The sequence below is a fragment of the Saccopteryx bilineata genome, chromosome 2, assembly GCF_036850765.1.
Source record: "Saccopteryx bilineata isolate mSacBil1 chromosome 2, mSacBil1_pri_phased_curated, whole genome shotgun sequence".
Classification (NCBI taxonomy): Eukaryota; Metazoa; Chordata; class Mammalia; order Chiroptera; family Emballonuridae; genus Saccopteryx; species Saccopteryx bilineata.
In genome coordinates, this window is record NC_089491.1 from 134,176,409 (window position 1) to 134,189,423 (window position 13,015).

General features: G+C 45.8%; 1 protein-coding gene across 6 annotated transcripts in view; it reads left to right on the top strand.

Annotated features, from left to right (window-relative positions):
• Window positions 1–2,561: 2,561 nt before the first annotated feature.
• FMNL3 (formin like 3) overlaps window positions 2,562–13,015 on the top strand; it is a 62,227-nt gene continuing 51,773 nt past the window's right edge. For 5 of the 6 annotated variants that reach the window (XM_066257902.1, XM_066257903.1, XM_066257904.1 and 2 more), the window contains exon 1: window positions 2,562–2,947. In XM_066257902.1, the coding sequence (XP_066113999.1) occupies window positions 2,822–2,947 (126 nt within the window). In that variant the 5' untranslated portion in view covers window positions 2,562–2,821. The remainder of the gene's footprint in view (window positions 2,948–13,015) is intronic. The other variant, XM_066257905.1, reaches the window with a different exon arrangement.

The window sequence follows — 13,015 nt, forward strand, 5'->3', positions numbered from 1 at the left end:
GGTTGGCTCAGCGGTAGAGCATCGGCCTAGTGTGCGGAGGACCCGGGTTCGATTCCTGGCCAGGGCACATAGGAGAAGCGCCCATTTGCTTCTCCACCCCTCCGCCGCGCTTTCCTCTCTGTCTCTCTCTTCCCCTCCCGCAGCCAAGGCTCCATTGGAGCAAAGATGGCCCGGGCGCTGGGGATGGCTCTGTGGCCTCTGCCTCAGGCGCTAGAGTGGCTCTGGTCGCAATATGGCGACGCCCAGGATGGGCAGAGCATCGCCCCCTGGTGGGCAGAGTGTCGCCCCCTGGTGGGCGTGCCGGGTGGATCCCGGTCGGGCGCATGCGGGAGTCTGTCTGACTGTCTCTCCCTGTTTCCAGCTTCAGAAAAATGAAAAAAATTTAAAAAAATAAAAAATAAATAAAAATGAATTTAAAAAAAAAAGAGTTTCTGAAATTAGCTAGCTGACTAATTGATTAAAAGGAGGCAAGTTTACTTCCTGACCTCACAACAATCCATTTATGTTATGCATTATCCAATAAAAATTTGGTGTTGTCCCGGAAGACAGTTGTGATTGGCTCCAGCCACCTGTAACCATGAACATGAGCAGTAGGAAATGAAGGGATTGTAAAACATGAGAATGTTTTATATTTTTAACGTTATTATATTTTTTATTAAAGATTTGTCTGCGAGTCAGATGCAGCCATCAAAAGAGCCACATCTGGCTCACGAGCCGTGGGTTCTCAATCCCTGCTCTATCCAGATCATTCTTCCCCAAGTATACCAAGACTTACTCTTTCACTTCAGATTTTTATCCAAATGTTATCTTGGCCCTGACAGGTTGGCTCAGTGGATTGAATGTCAGCCTGGTGTGCAGATATTCCAGGTTCAATCCCTGGTCAGGGCACACATGAGAAATGACCATCTGCTTCTCTTCTCTGCCCTCTCTCCCTTCTTTCTCTCTCCCTTCCCACAGCCAGGAGCTTGATTGGTTTGAGTGTTGTCCCCAGGCACTGAGGATAGCTGTGTTGGTCCAAGCGTTGGCCTCAGGCCCTGAGGATAGCTTGGTTGATTTGAGCATTGACCCCAGGCCAGAGTTGCAGGGTGGCTCTCGGTTGGGGCATATGCAGGAGTCTCTCTATGTCCCCTCTTCTCACTTAAAAAAGTTGTCTTACTAAGGAGGCCTTCTCTGACTGTCCTATTTAAAATTTCAACCACCCTACCTCTATACCCTTCAAGTTTTATTCTTATTAACACTGATAACTAACATCTGTATATTTTACTTATTTATTGACCACCTCTCCCCAAGAATGTAAATTCCAAGAGGGCAAGATGTATGCCATTTATTTATTTATTTATTTATTTATTTATTTATTTTGTTCACTGATGTATCTTTAATGCCTAAAACAGTAATTGACATATAATTAGCTTTTCAGTAAATATTTGTTGAATAAATGAATGAAAGTCAAGATGATAACATCAGGCATGGTTCGATTTAGATTCTCAGCATGTTACTAGAACTCTATTTTTATCTCTTAGCTTTGCTTTCCTCTGCATTGGCTTTATTCTCAAGTAAGCTTGAGGTGTGTTGCCTGATGACATGATGGCCACCAGCAGAAGCTCTGGATTTACATTCTGATACTTCAGCAGCCCTGATGGAAAGAAAGTGCCTGATTGCTCCAGTGAAAGTCTTAAAAATAAAATCATATTCTGGGCTTGGTTCAAATGTCAATCCCTAAAACAGTCTCCGAAGGTAGAGGAAGAAATTCTGTGACTGGGCAAGCCTGAGTGATGGGGTTCCCTGGAATCAGGGTAAAGTTCAGCTCCACATGGACAGAGAATAGGGGAGATTTGGTTTGCCAAAAGGAAAATGGGGTGCTATCACTTGAGGAAGAGGAATGGTGGCAAGGCTGGCAGAAACAACAGATGTCCATCATCAATGATGACCCACCAACAGACCTAACTCAGAACAGCATTCTCCTCTTGCTCCTTCATTTTCACATCCAGCCAGATCAAACTCTGAGCTTGGATAAGAGTCTCTCCTCCTAAACGTCTTTTCACCTGTTCCTGTCAGTTGTCTTCCTCATTCCTCAATGCCAGATTCAGATATGATCTCCATTATGATGACTCCTAACAGATGGAGTCGCTCTCCCTCTTCTGAGCATCCTAGTTATTCCTACTTCTCTTGTGGTTATCTTACCACATTTTGCCCTATATTTTACTTATTTGTATACATTGTGAGCACCTTGTTGGGAAAAGGGTCGGGTCCATTTCCCAGCTGTGCAAACCAACACCTCACACCCTCCGCTATTGCAGTGATTAGATGAGCACCAGGGCCGCCAGGGCGCGCTAGGCGCGAGGCCTCCGTGATTGGCAGGTGCAGCCGTCAATCGCGCGCAGGCGGGAGCGGGGCGGGAGGAGGGGCCTGCATGAATGGGGCGCGCGGCAAGCGGGCTCCAGTCGGCGCTCGCAGGGGAAGCCGGAGTCCCGGCCGGGAGTGGGTGGGAGGAAATGAAAAGGGGGGGTGCGGGGGAGGAAGGGAAAGAGCGCGGGGGGCGGGGAGGGGCAGCGCCGGGGCGGTGCGCCTGGAGAGGCAAGGCGCGGGTGTGAGCTAGAGCTGTGGCCGCGGTGCCGGTCGCTTCTGTGTGGCTGTCTGCTGCGCCGCCTCCGCCTTCGTTAAGGGCCGTCGCCTGCGGAACCGTGTGGAGCCCCCGGCGCCCCGGGCCGAGGAGAGGACTGGGGAACCGGCGCTGAGAGAGAAGCCAGGACCGAGCGGCCGAGCCCAAGGCCCCCAGGAGTGGAGGTGGGGGGCCTGAGGCCCCCGAGGGGGCCCCGCTGCGATGGGCAACCTGGAGAGCGCCGACGGGGGTCCGGGTGAACCGCCCTCTGTCTCGCTGCTGCCGCCGCCCGGCAAGATGCCGATGCCTGAGCCCTGTGAGCTGGAAGAAAGGTTCGCCCTGGTGCTGGTGAGAGCGGAGCCCAGTCCCTTCCCCCTTCCACCGCCCCCCTGGTCCCAGCGCTCGGGGTGGGATTTGGCCGCGGTTCCCTCTCTGGCCCACCCCTTCAGTAACGGCTTCCGACAGACCCCGTCCTCCAGCGCCTTTCTGGGAACCTTTGAGCGGCCGCCCGCGGCCCCGACAGCCCCGTCGGGAGATCCCCGAACGACGCCTCAGCCCCTGGACACTTAGGAGGAGGGGTCCCCGGCCCGGGACCTCCCCAGGATCCAGACTTCTTCCTTCCCCCCACCCTCTGCTGCCCTTTTCAATTCTCACGCACTTTCCTGAAAGTCTCCCTAGGTCTCTAGAATTCTCATTTCTAAGCCTCTGGCCGGTGCGGGGGGAATTGAGCAGCGTGGGGCAGGCCCACTCCTTAGCCTAAGTCAGGGCTCTCTGGGGAGACCGCCTCTCGTGTTAACATGGAGGCTTTCCAGGGAGCGGATCCCACTCCCAGCCTGGACCAGATGTTTGGGGGAGGTTAGGGGAAATGGGGAGGGGGGCTGGCAGCTCTTGAAGGAGCTGGGATAAAGAGTGATGCCATTCTACTTATTTTCAGAACGGCCTTCAGGCATCCTGCAAAGTTATAGTGGATTTACCTAAAAGGTCTGAACATGTGGATAAGCCATTTCGCTAGTGTATTTTTCCAATTGAAACAATACACAAACCATCCCGCCTCCACCCTCACACACCTTTTATGTTAAGCCCTAGTGGCTGATTTGTGTTCTTTGCCTGTGTTTCTTTTTAGGCTTTCTGTAGGTTCATTTGGTTTGTATAGATGAGATGAGTTTTTAGAACTGATTTTGAGATTCTCCTTTGGTATAAAAATTGGACATTGATGCCGGGGGCTCTGTGGATAGAGAGGAACCAGAAATATATTGGAGCTAAAAGTGAAGTTTTGGAGAAAGAAAGGGAACTAGGTGATGGAATATTTGCTCTCAGAGGTCAAAGACTTTGGGAAATAGTTCCTAGTTCCTTAAAGAACTCATTAAGAGGCAGCATTAACGCTGCTGTTATTGTTGGTGTGGCCTGAAGGGCTGACTCTGCCTTTGCCTATGAGGAGGGATAAGTTGTGGACTTAGCAGCCTTATTGGATTTCATCTGCCTTGGAATAGAGAGATTAGATCTGTTGGCATCAGTAGAGCTGTCTGGAGATCTTGGTCTCTCTGGTGGTGGAGAGCCTGACGTAGGCCCACTGGCACCACAGCCAGATCAGAGAGCGTCCATGGGATTCCAAAGGGAAGCAGTATTACTGACACCTCTCTGCACCGACTTTGCAGAGGGCCAGAGGGATCTATCTGGGCCACACATCCTGTGGCCCTCTGCATTTCCCCTTGCCTCCTCAGGGGGATGTGGTGAGTCAGTGATTACTAATACGCTGTGGCCATCTCAGAGGCTGAGGAAGAGAACCTAGGGCTTGGTGCCCTTGAGAACAAGAGCTCAACTGTTGAGAGAAAGAGTGGGAGGGAATCTGCACTCCAGTGGGGTGTGCGAAAACCCCCAGTGAGCTGGCATGAGGTAGCCTCAGAAATAGGAGAGAAAGGAAGAGGAGGTGGACTGGGTTGGGGCTGCCTTAGGTTGGGGCTGCCAGGCCATTTGTTGTGAGAGCTCAGAACCAGAGTCAATCATGTCCTCATTGGAGCTTGGTTGATAAATTTGTTTTGTTGGCAAGTTGATGGCTTAATATCCGTAAACTGCACATAATATCCTGATTTCTAGCGGGAGCACCCAGAAAGCCCAGGTTAAGCAGGGGGCTGGACCACCCACTTTGCAAGCCTTCATTTTTGTGTAAAGTTTTGATTTCTTTCCTTGTGGCTTTTGTTTTGGTCTTGCTTCTGTGTGCCTGAGCTGCTGCTGATGGGAGGTTGGAACAGGGCAGGCCAGGGCTAGTTAGCTGTCTTAAGAGAGAAGGGGAGTTTACCTCTCTTTTCCAATACAGGGAAATCATGCTTTCTTGTGGACTTGAGTTCTCTGGGGACTTCTAAAAATATCTTCCTTTGCTCCTGAAATATGCCGTAAGTACTATCCTTTGGGAACAATACTGGCTGTTGGGTGATTGACCCTGGAATAGGCTCCGTTTTATTTCTTGAACAGTCAGGAGAAACAGTGTAGTAGAAGTCAGGGCTCTGTCTTAACAATTGTTTTAACCAGTCTGAGCTTGGTCTATAAATTTTATAGATTTCCTTATCTGTAAATTAGAGCTAATAATACCCATCTTGATGAGTTTGTGAGAAATAGGTGAGCCCTGTGTAAGGAGCTTGGCACCCAGTAGGTATTCAGTGTAAATTAGCTGCTTTTCTTGATTATGTGAGAGTCAGACAAGCTGCTCCTTTTTTACCGCTTTCTTTCCAAGATTGTCATTTTCACTGTGATTGATTTGCTTTCACAAAAAGCCAAATAGTATTTGGGGGTGAGAGTTGTTGAGGTGACGTACTGGTATCCTGGTTAAGCATGTGGACTTGCAAGTCAAGTGGGCTGAAATGTGGCTCTCCACAGTTTCTAGTCAGAAAACTGTTTCACCTCAAGCAGGTTAATCTCTTTTGAATCCCAGTTTCCTCTTATAAATGGGAGTAAGAACAGTATTTGCTACTTGGAATTGTGTGGATTTAATGAAACTGTAAGTCAAGTACTTAGCAGAGTCTGCATTTACTATATGCTCAGTAAATAGTAGCTTTTAAATATGTGGTTTTTAGCAGTGACTCAGATCTGAGACCACTTGTATTTCCCAAAATGGGATTTTAAGTTTAGAAATCTGATGAAACCAGTCTCAGGATATGTCTGGTGCTGTCAGATGGAGGGCTTCCTCAGTCCCAACGTATATATGGAAACCCCCCTGAAAAGCACCCTGGTTGGGCAAGTTGTATCATTGCTGAGCAGGCTCCCAGCTTTCTGATGCAGACACATGATCTGACCCACAGACTGTGAGCCGAGGTTGGAGAACTCAAGGTCTGAGGCCATGAGGTGATTTGTTCAGGACTTTGATCCTCAGAGTCCTAACCCAGCCTTGGACCCAAATCCAGGGCTTCCCTACTGATGTCCTGGGATACTGATCCCCTCATCCCTGGGGATAACTGAGGTCCTCGATTAGTCCCCTCTGGCTTCTACCATACTCCATGTACTGTACAGATAATATTATTTTCTAGGTGTGTTTCAGTATAAAAAAGGTTGCAAGGCTGTTAGACTGTTTCCTTGAGATTCTTCCTTACTCCCCCGTCTCAGCAGCAGCTCCCTTTCTGTTGAGTATTGAAAAGTTTAGGGATGGGCAGTTATTGGGCTCTTCTTTATTAATACTAGAATGAGAGCTGATCTCTGGTCTGATAAAGCCCCAGTCTATGTTTTGGTCCCCACTAGATTACAGTCCAGTCTCAGTTACTCAGAGGCTAGCATTCTGGCCAGTACTGGCCTTTCTAGATAGAGAGGGGAGGCAGAGGGCTGTAAGGGCATTAAAAGGATAACTCTGCCTTTGCTATGTTTGCATCTTGATTTTATCTTATTTCCTGCTGACTTATTATAGACTTGTGATGGAGTCTGTAGGTTCTGACACCAGAGAAAGCCCTGGATATCAGGAGGAGGTTCTCAGGGCATAAGGGTGGGTTGTATGACAGGCTGCCCCTGCGTCCCTGCCAGAGTTCCTCCTCTCACATTTCTCTGGTGATAACTGATGACTTGGAGTTTTGCTATAAGCGAATCATTGATGTGGGAGCCAAAGCTGGTGTGTGTGCTAGTTGCCTAAGAGGCTTCGACAGGCCTTCTTTCACACAGAAAGGGGTTGGGGAAAAGTTGGACTAAATATCAAGTTCCAAATCACCATGGTGGAATTTTTTCCCCCCAGGATTTTGGTGAATTAGTTCAGGCTGGAATAGGACTTGGGGGAGGGAAAGTACCCTTGACAGCAACTGGTCAGAGGAGCCCCTCTTGTACAGAGACCCCAGTGAGAAGAGCCTAGGCCACAGAGAGGAGCTTCATTCTCTTGACCTTCCCGTATGATCCGGCCTTATTCTGGGGGAGGTGTGTGTATATATGTGTGGGGATGGTCTGGTGGAATGGTGGACTCCTTGTCATTTGGGAATGTTTCCATTGCTCAGAAGGAGGTTTGGGGTTTATTTTCCTTTTTCTCTTAAGTAATATTCATTTTCTAAAAGTATGAGCAATTAGAAAGAAGATTGAAAATTTACATTGAAGAAAAACATCTGTATTTTCTTTAGTTCCTTTACTAAATGGAGCCAATATTTTAAAACCTATAATGTTTTTGTCTCTGGCCCTGACCAGGTAGGTTGATTGGTTAGAGCAGGGGTAGTCAACCTTTTTATACCTACCGCCCACTTTTGTATCTCTGTTAGTAGTAAAATTTTCTAACCGCCCACCGGTTCCACAGTAATGGTGATTTATAAAGTAGGGAAGTAACTTTACTTTATAAAATTTATAAAGCAGAGTTACAGCAAGTTAAAGCATATAATAATAATTACTTACCAAGTACTTTATGTCAATTTTCGCTAAGTTTGGCAGAATAAGTCTTTATAAAACAACTTACTATAGTTAAATCTATCTTTTTATTTATAGTTTGGTTGCTCTGCTACCGCCCACCATGAAAGCTGGAACGCCCACTAGTGGGCGGTAGGGACCAGGTTGACTACCACTGGGTTAGAGTGTCACCCTGACACACCGAGTGTGCAAATTTGATCCCTGTTTGGGGCATATATACATATGTACAAGAGTCAACCAATGATGGCATGAATGAGTGGAGCGGCAATTTATTTCTCTATAAATAAATTATTTTTTTTCTCTGAATATATATATCTCCACTTTGGTATGTTTTTGTTGTTATTAGTTTTCCCAGACTAATCATTGTAAACATTTTATTTTATTTTTATTTACTTATTTTTAGTGATTGTATTTATTGATTTTAGAGAAAGGATAGAGAGAAAGGTGGGGAAAGGAGCTGGAAGCACTAACTTGTAGTAGTTGCTTCTCATATGTGCCTTGACTGGGCAGGCTCAGGGTTTTGAGCCTGTGACCTCAGCATTCCAAGTCGATGCTCCATCCACTGTATCATCACAGGTCAGGCTCATTGTAAACATTTTAATTTTTTTTTTTTCCTTTACAGAGACAGAGAGAGAGATAGACAGGGACAGACAGACAGGAACAGAGAGATGAGAAGCATCAATCATTAGTTTTTCGTTGCGCATTGCCACTTCCTAGTCGTTCATTGATCGCTTTCTCATATGTGCCTTGACCGCGGGCCTTCAGCAGACCGAGTAACCCCTTGCTTGAGCCAGCGACCTTGGGCTCAAGCTGGTGAGCTTTTTGCTCAAACCAGATGAGCCCGCGCTCAAGCTGGCGACCTCGGGGTTTTGAACCTTGGTCTTCCGCATCCCAGTCCGACGCTCTATCCACTGCGCCACCACCTGGTCAGGCTAAACATTTAAAAATACTTGTACAATGGTCCATCAAATGAATGGAACATTGTTTACGTAATTATCCCCCTGTTGTTGGATGTTTAGGTTATTTGCTTCTGTTTGCTATCATAAACAATGCTGTGATGAACATCTTGATGTATAAAGCCTTTTCAGTATTTAGAGTTTTCCTTAGGATAACAACCCCAAATTGAACATTCCAAGTTGTAGGATATGTTTTTAAGTCCTAAATATACATTTCTAAATGGTTTTCTAAAAAGGGAGTAATGCATGTGAGTGTTCCCAAAGTGGAGAATTGAAAATAGCTTCTTTTCTCCTGATTTTGAAAATGATACATGTAAGAGTAAGCAAATTAGGAAGTTTAAATATAAAAATGTACAAAATATATAGAAGAATATAAAGAAGAGAATTAAAATCACCTGTAATCTCACTATCTACTATTAACATTTTGATGTACTTATATATATGCTAACAATTAAGATCATAATGTACATATTATTTTATAAGCTGAATTTTTTATTTTACTGTTTTAAGCATTTTCTCATTTGTTTAAATATTCTTCACTATCATAATTTAATCGCTGCATAATACTCTATATTATCCTATTTTATTACTGTCTTATAGATCTCTCTTTTTTTTGCTACTATTAGTAACACTGTGTTGAATATCCTGTGCATAAATATTTGTGTGCATCTCTGATTATTTCCTTAAGATAAATTATTAGAAGTCAAATTATTTGGTCAAAGGGTATATGTTTTATAAAGGCCTTTGAGAAATATTGATTTCTAAAAATCTTGGCCTTGGCCAGTGGCTCAGTGGCCAGAGCCTAAGCCAGGCATTATGGACGTCTCAGGTTCGATTCCTGGTTAGGTCACATAGGAGAAACAACCATCTGCTTCTCCCCCTCCCCCTTCACCCCTTCTCCTCCTTCTCACTGTTCTGTAGCCAGTTGCTTGTTTGGTTCAAGCAATGGCCCTGGGCTGTGAGGATAGCTCTACTGGAGCTTCAGCCTCAGGTGCTAAAAATAGCTTGCTTCTGGAGCCTGAGACCCTGATGGGGTTGTCAGGTTGATCCTGGTCAGGGTATATGTGGGAATCTGCCTTACTGTCTGCCCTCCTCTTACCTAAAAAAAGAAAAAGAGTTGCAACTGTTGGCTTTACCACTTATAGTGTATTTTCCTTTCTCTATAAGCTAACAATTACTGGATGATTTAACTTATAAAAAAATCTTTGCTAAGCCCTAGCTGGGTAGCTCTGGCTAGAGTGTCATCCTGATTCACCATGTTTGTGGGTTCGATCCTTGGTCAGGGCACATACAAGAATCAAAAATAAGTGGAACAACAAATCCATGTTCCTCTCTCCTTCCCTCCCTTTCTCTCTTTCTCTAAAATTAAAAAACACAAAAAAAACCTTTGCCAATTTTATAATGAGGAATGTATCTTATTTTATTTAAAGGTTTTATTTATTGATTTTAGAGAGAGAAGAGAGAAAGGGGAGGGAGTTAGGGAGGAACAGGCGGCATTAACTCGTACTCCCATATATGCCTTGACCAGGCAAGCCCAGGGTTTTAAACCAGCGACCTCAGCATTCCAGGTTCACGCTCTATCCACTGCGCCACCACAGATCAGGTGAGAAATGCTATCTTGTTTTACTTTGTATTTCTGTCAGTGTTTCATTATGGGTGTTTTGGCCATCTTTTGTTTGTTTCCTTTGCTTTCTGTTAGGAATTTATTACACACACACACACACACACACACGTATGTCTGTGTAATAAATGTATATACTTTTCATTATAAAATATTTCTCACATATAACTTTATGTAAGTTTAAAATAATAATAAAGTGGCCACCAGTGTATCCACTGTGTTCTTGAAATTGCTTCCTGCCCCTTAAAATTTCTTTTTCCTGCTGTTACCTGGGATGAAAAGCCCTTTTAACTCAGGACTCGTTTGGTCTGTTTCTGTAGCTGGGACAGTCCAGGTGGCAGCCACACCAGTGCTTCATAGCTCTGTCTGTGGGGAAACAACTGCTGCAGCTGCTAAGAACAGGAACTGGTCCTGGTGGAAATAGCTAATCTTCACTGAAGTGAAAAAAGAAGCCAAGGTAGAGAGGAAATGAGACCACAGATCCTCCCCTGCCCCTGAGGTTGCCTGGGAAGGCTAGCTGGAGCCAGGGCCCTGTTTTGTGGTCAAGACTGAAGTATCCGTCCCAGAACTGACTGTAGTGGCCCAAGGGACAGCAGTGCTCGCTGCCTGAAATTTATGTGATATCTGGTTGGCCTGGCTGGTCACCTCCATTCTAGGGAAGCATTTCTCCCAAGTCTGAGCTGAACTGAAGCAGTGCCAGGGAAAGGCCGGGGGTTCGTTCCAGTTCGGAAGTGCACTTTAGAGAAGAGGAAGGACCTTTTTCTTTGAAGATAAGAGAGGGTGCTGTCTCTACACAGTTCCTCCTCCCCCTCGCTTCTCTCTGGGTACTTTAGGGCCCCCTTTTGGAAAAGCACCAGATTGGAACTTGAGGGTTTTAAAATCATCATCCATGAACAAGAAAAGTGGATTCCCAAAAAGAGGTGAACTGGGTGGCTAGAATTCCTGAGTTCCCATTTCCAGTCTCTTGCCTCCCTCAGCAGAGCCACCACATCTTTGTATCTTGTTTTCCTTCCACATGGAAGAATAAGCCCCCAAGAAAGATGTTGAGATACTCTGGTTGTCTGCCTCCAACTTGCCTTTCTACTTTTCATCTTTCAGAATCCTCTTTCCAGCCCTTACTGGGTAGCTCAGTTGAGTAGATTGTGATCCCAGTACACCAAGATTGCTGGTTCAATCCCCTGTCAGGGCACATACAAGAACAATGAATACATAAATAAGTGGAACCACAAGTTGGTATCTCTCTCTCTCTCTCTCTCTCTCATCAGGAAAAAAAAGCCTCCTCTTTCCATATTTTCTTAATCTGTCTGCCATCACCTCACAACAAAGTTAGGAGTTTGTATATTGGGTAGGGAGGACTTGGGTAGGGTTTTTGGGGAGCTGTTTTCCCCTACTCCCAGCTTTACTATTAATAATTTGCATACTCTTTTCAGTTTATAAATACTTTGAGTTCCTTGAAAGGTGTTCTAAGCAAGGGACTAAGAGAATTCTTATTTTTTAAATGTTTATTTTACTGATTTTAGAGAGAGGAAGGGGGAGGAGGAGAGACAGGAACATGTGTTCCTGACTGTGCCCTGACCTGGAATTGAACTGGCTACCTCTGCATTTTAGGACAGTGGTCAAACCAACTGAGCTATCTGGCCAGAGCTAAGAGAATTATTTACATGACAAATGTCAGTAAAAGGACAGTTTAGGCTATTGTATACCCTTGATGGTTCAGTTCTTGTCCTCACCTTTTCCCCTTATTCCTTCCCTATCTCTTTTACCACTTTCCCACCTTCACTCAGCATTATCACCAGGGCTGGAGTTGCGCTGGTGGTCTTGCCTCTGGGTTCCTAAAAATATTAACAAGGAAGGTATGTATTCTCTTCTTCCCCTGCGTGCTCATTTCTACTTGGATCTAGACTAGAGAATGTCATAGCCTTCCTAGCCTTCTTCCTGTTGCTCAGCTCAGCCTATCTCGAAGTAAGCTGGGGATGAGCCTAGTGTTTAGGTACTTTAGGGGATAGTTATCCTGTTTTAAGAACTACATATAGTGGCCCTGGCTGGTTGGCTCAGTGGTAGAGCGTCAGCCTGGCGTGCAGGAGTCCCGGGTTCGATTCCCTGCCAGGGCACACAGGAGAAGCGCCCGTCTGCTTCTCCACCCCTCCCCCTCTCCTTCCTCTCTGTCTCTCTCTTCCTCTCCTGCAGCCAAGGCTCCATTGGAGCAAAGTTGGCCCAGGCGCTGAGGATGGCTCTGTGGCCTCTGCCTCAGGTGCTAGAATGGCTCTGGTCTCAACAGAGCGATGCCCCAGATGGGCAGAGCATCGCCCCCTGGTGGGCATGCCCGGTGGATCCCAGTCGGGTGCATGCGGGAGTCTGACTGCCCAACCCCCCCCCCCCCATTTCCAACTTCAGAAAAATACAAAAAAAAAAGAACTACATATAGCTTAAAGTTCAGTTAGTTTCTGCTCATTTTTTACCAGCTTGCATGCAGGGAGCTGGGAAACCAATCTCTAGATCTTCCCAGTGTTTCCCATGAAACTTGAAAAAAATTTGTTCTGGTTGGAAGTAGTTGGTTTGAGATTCTTGCTGGCTCAGGATCCAGTGAAAGAAAGAGCATCAGTTTAGAGTCAGAAGACCTGGGTTCTGATCCAGCTGTATAGCCCTTTTTCCTCCCCAGCTGAATGACTTTGGGCAAAACGTAGAACTTTTCTGAGCCTATTTCATCCTTTATGAAATGGGTGATGATATTTTACAGGGTTTTCAGGATGCTTAAAGTAGAAAACACTTTGTAACATATAAAAGTTCTACAAATAAATGTTTGTGGCATATATAGTACTCACTCTACCACCTCTGTTCCCTTAAAGTGGTTTTCAACTGGGGGAGGTATTGCCTCAGCAGGGAATTCTGGGAAACAAGTGAGGATGCTTGGTGGTTTTGTTTATCACACCGATGGGGTTGGGGGAGTGGAGATGGTGTGGGGGGGCTCCTGGCCTTTAGAGT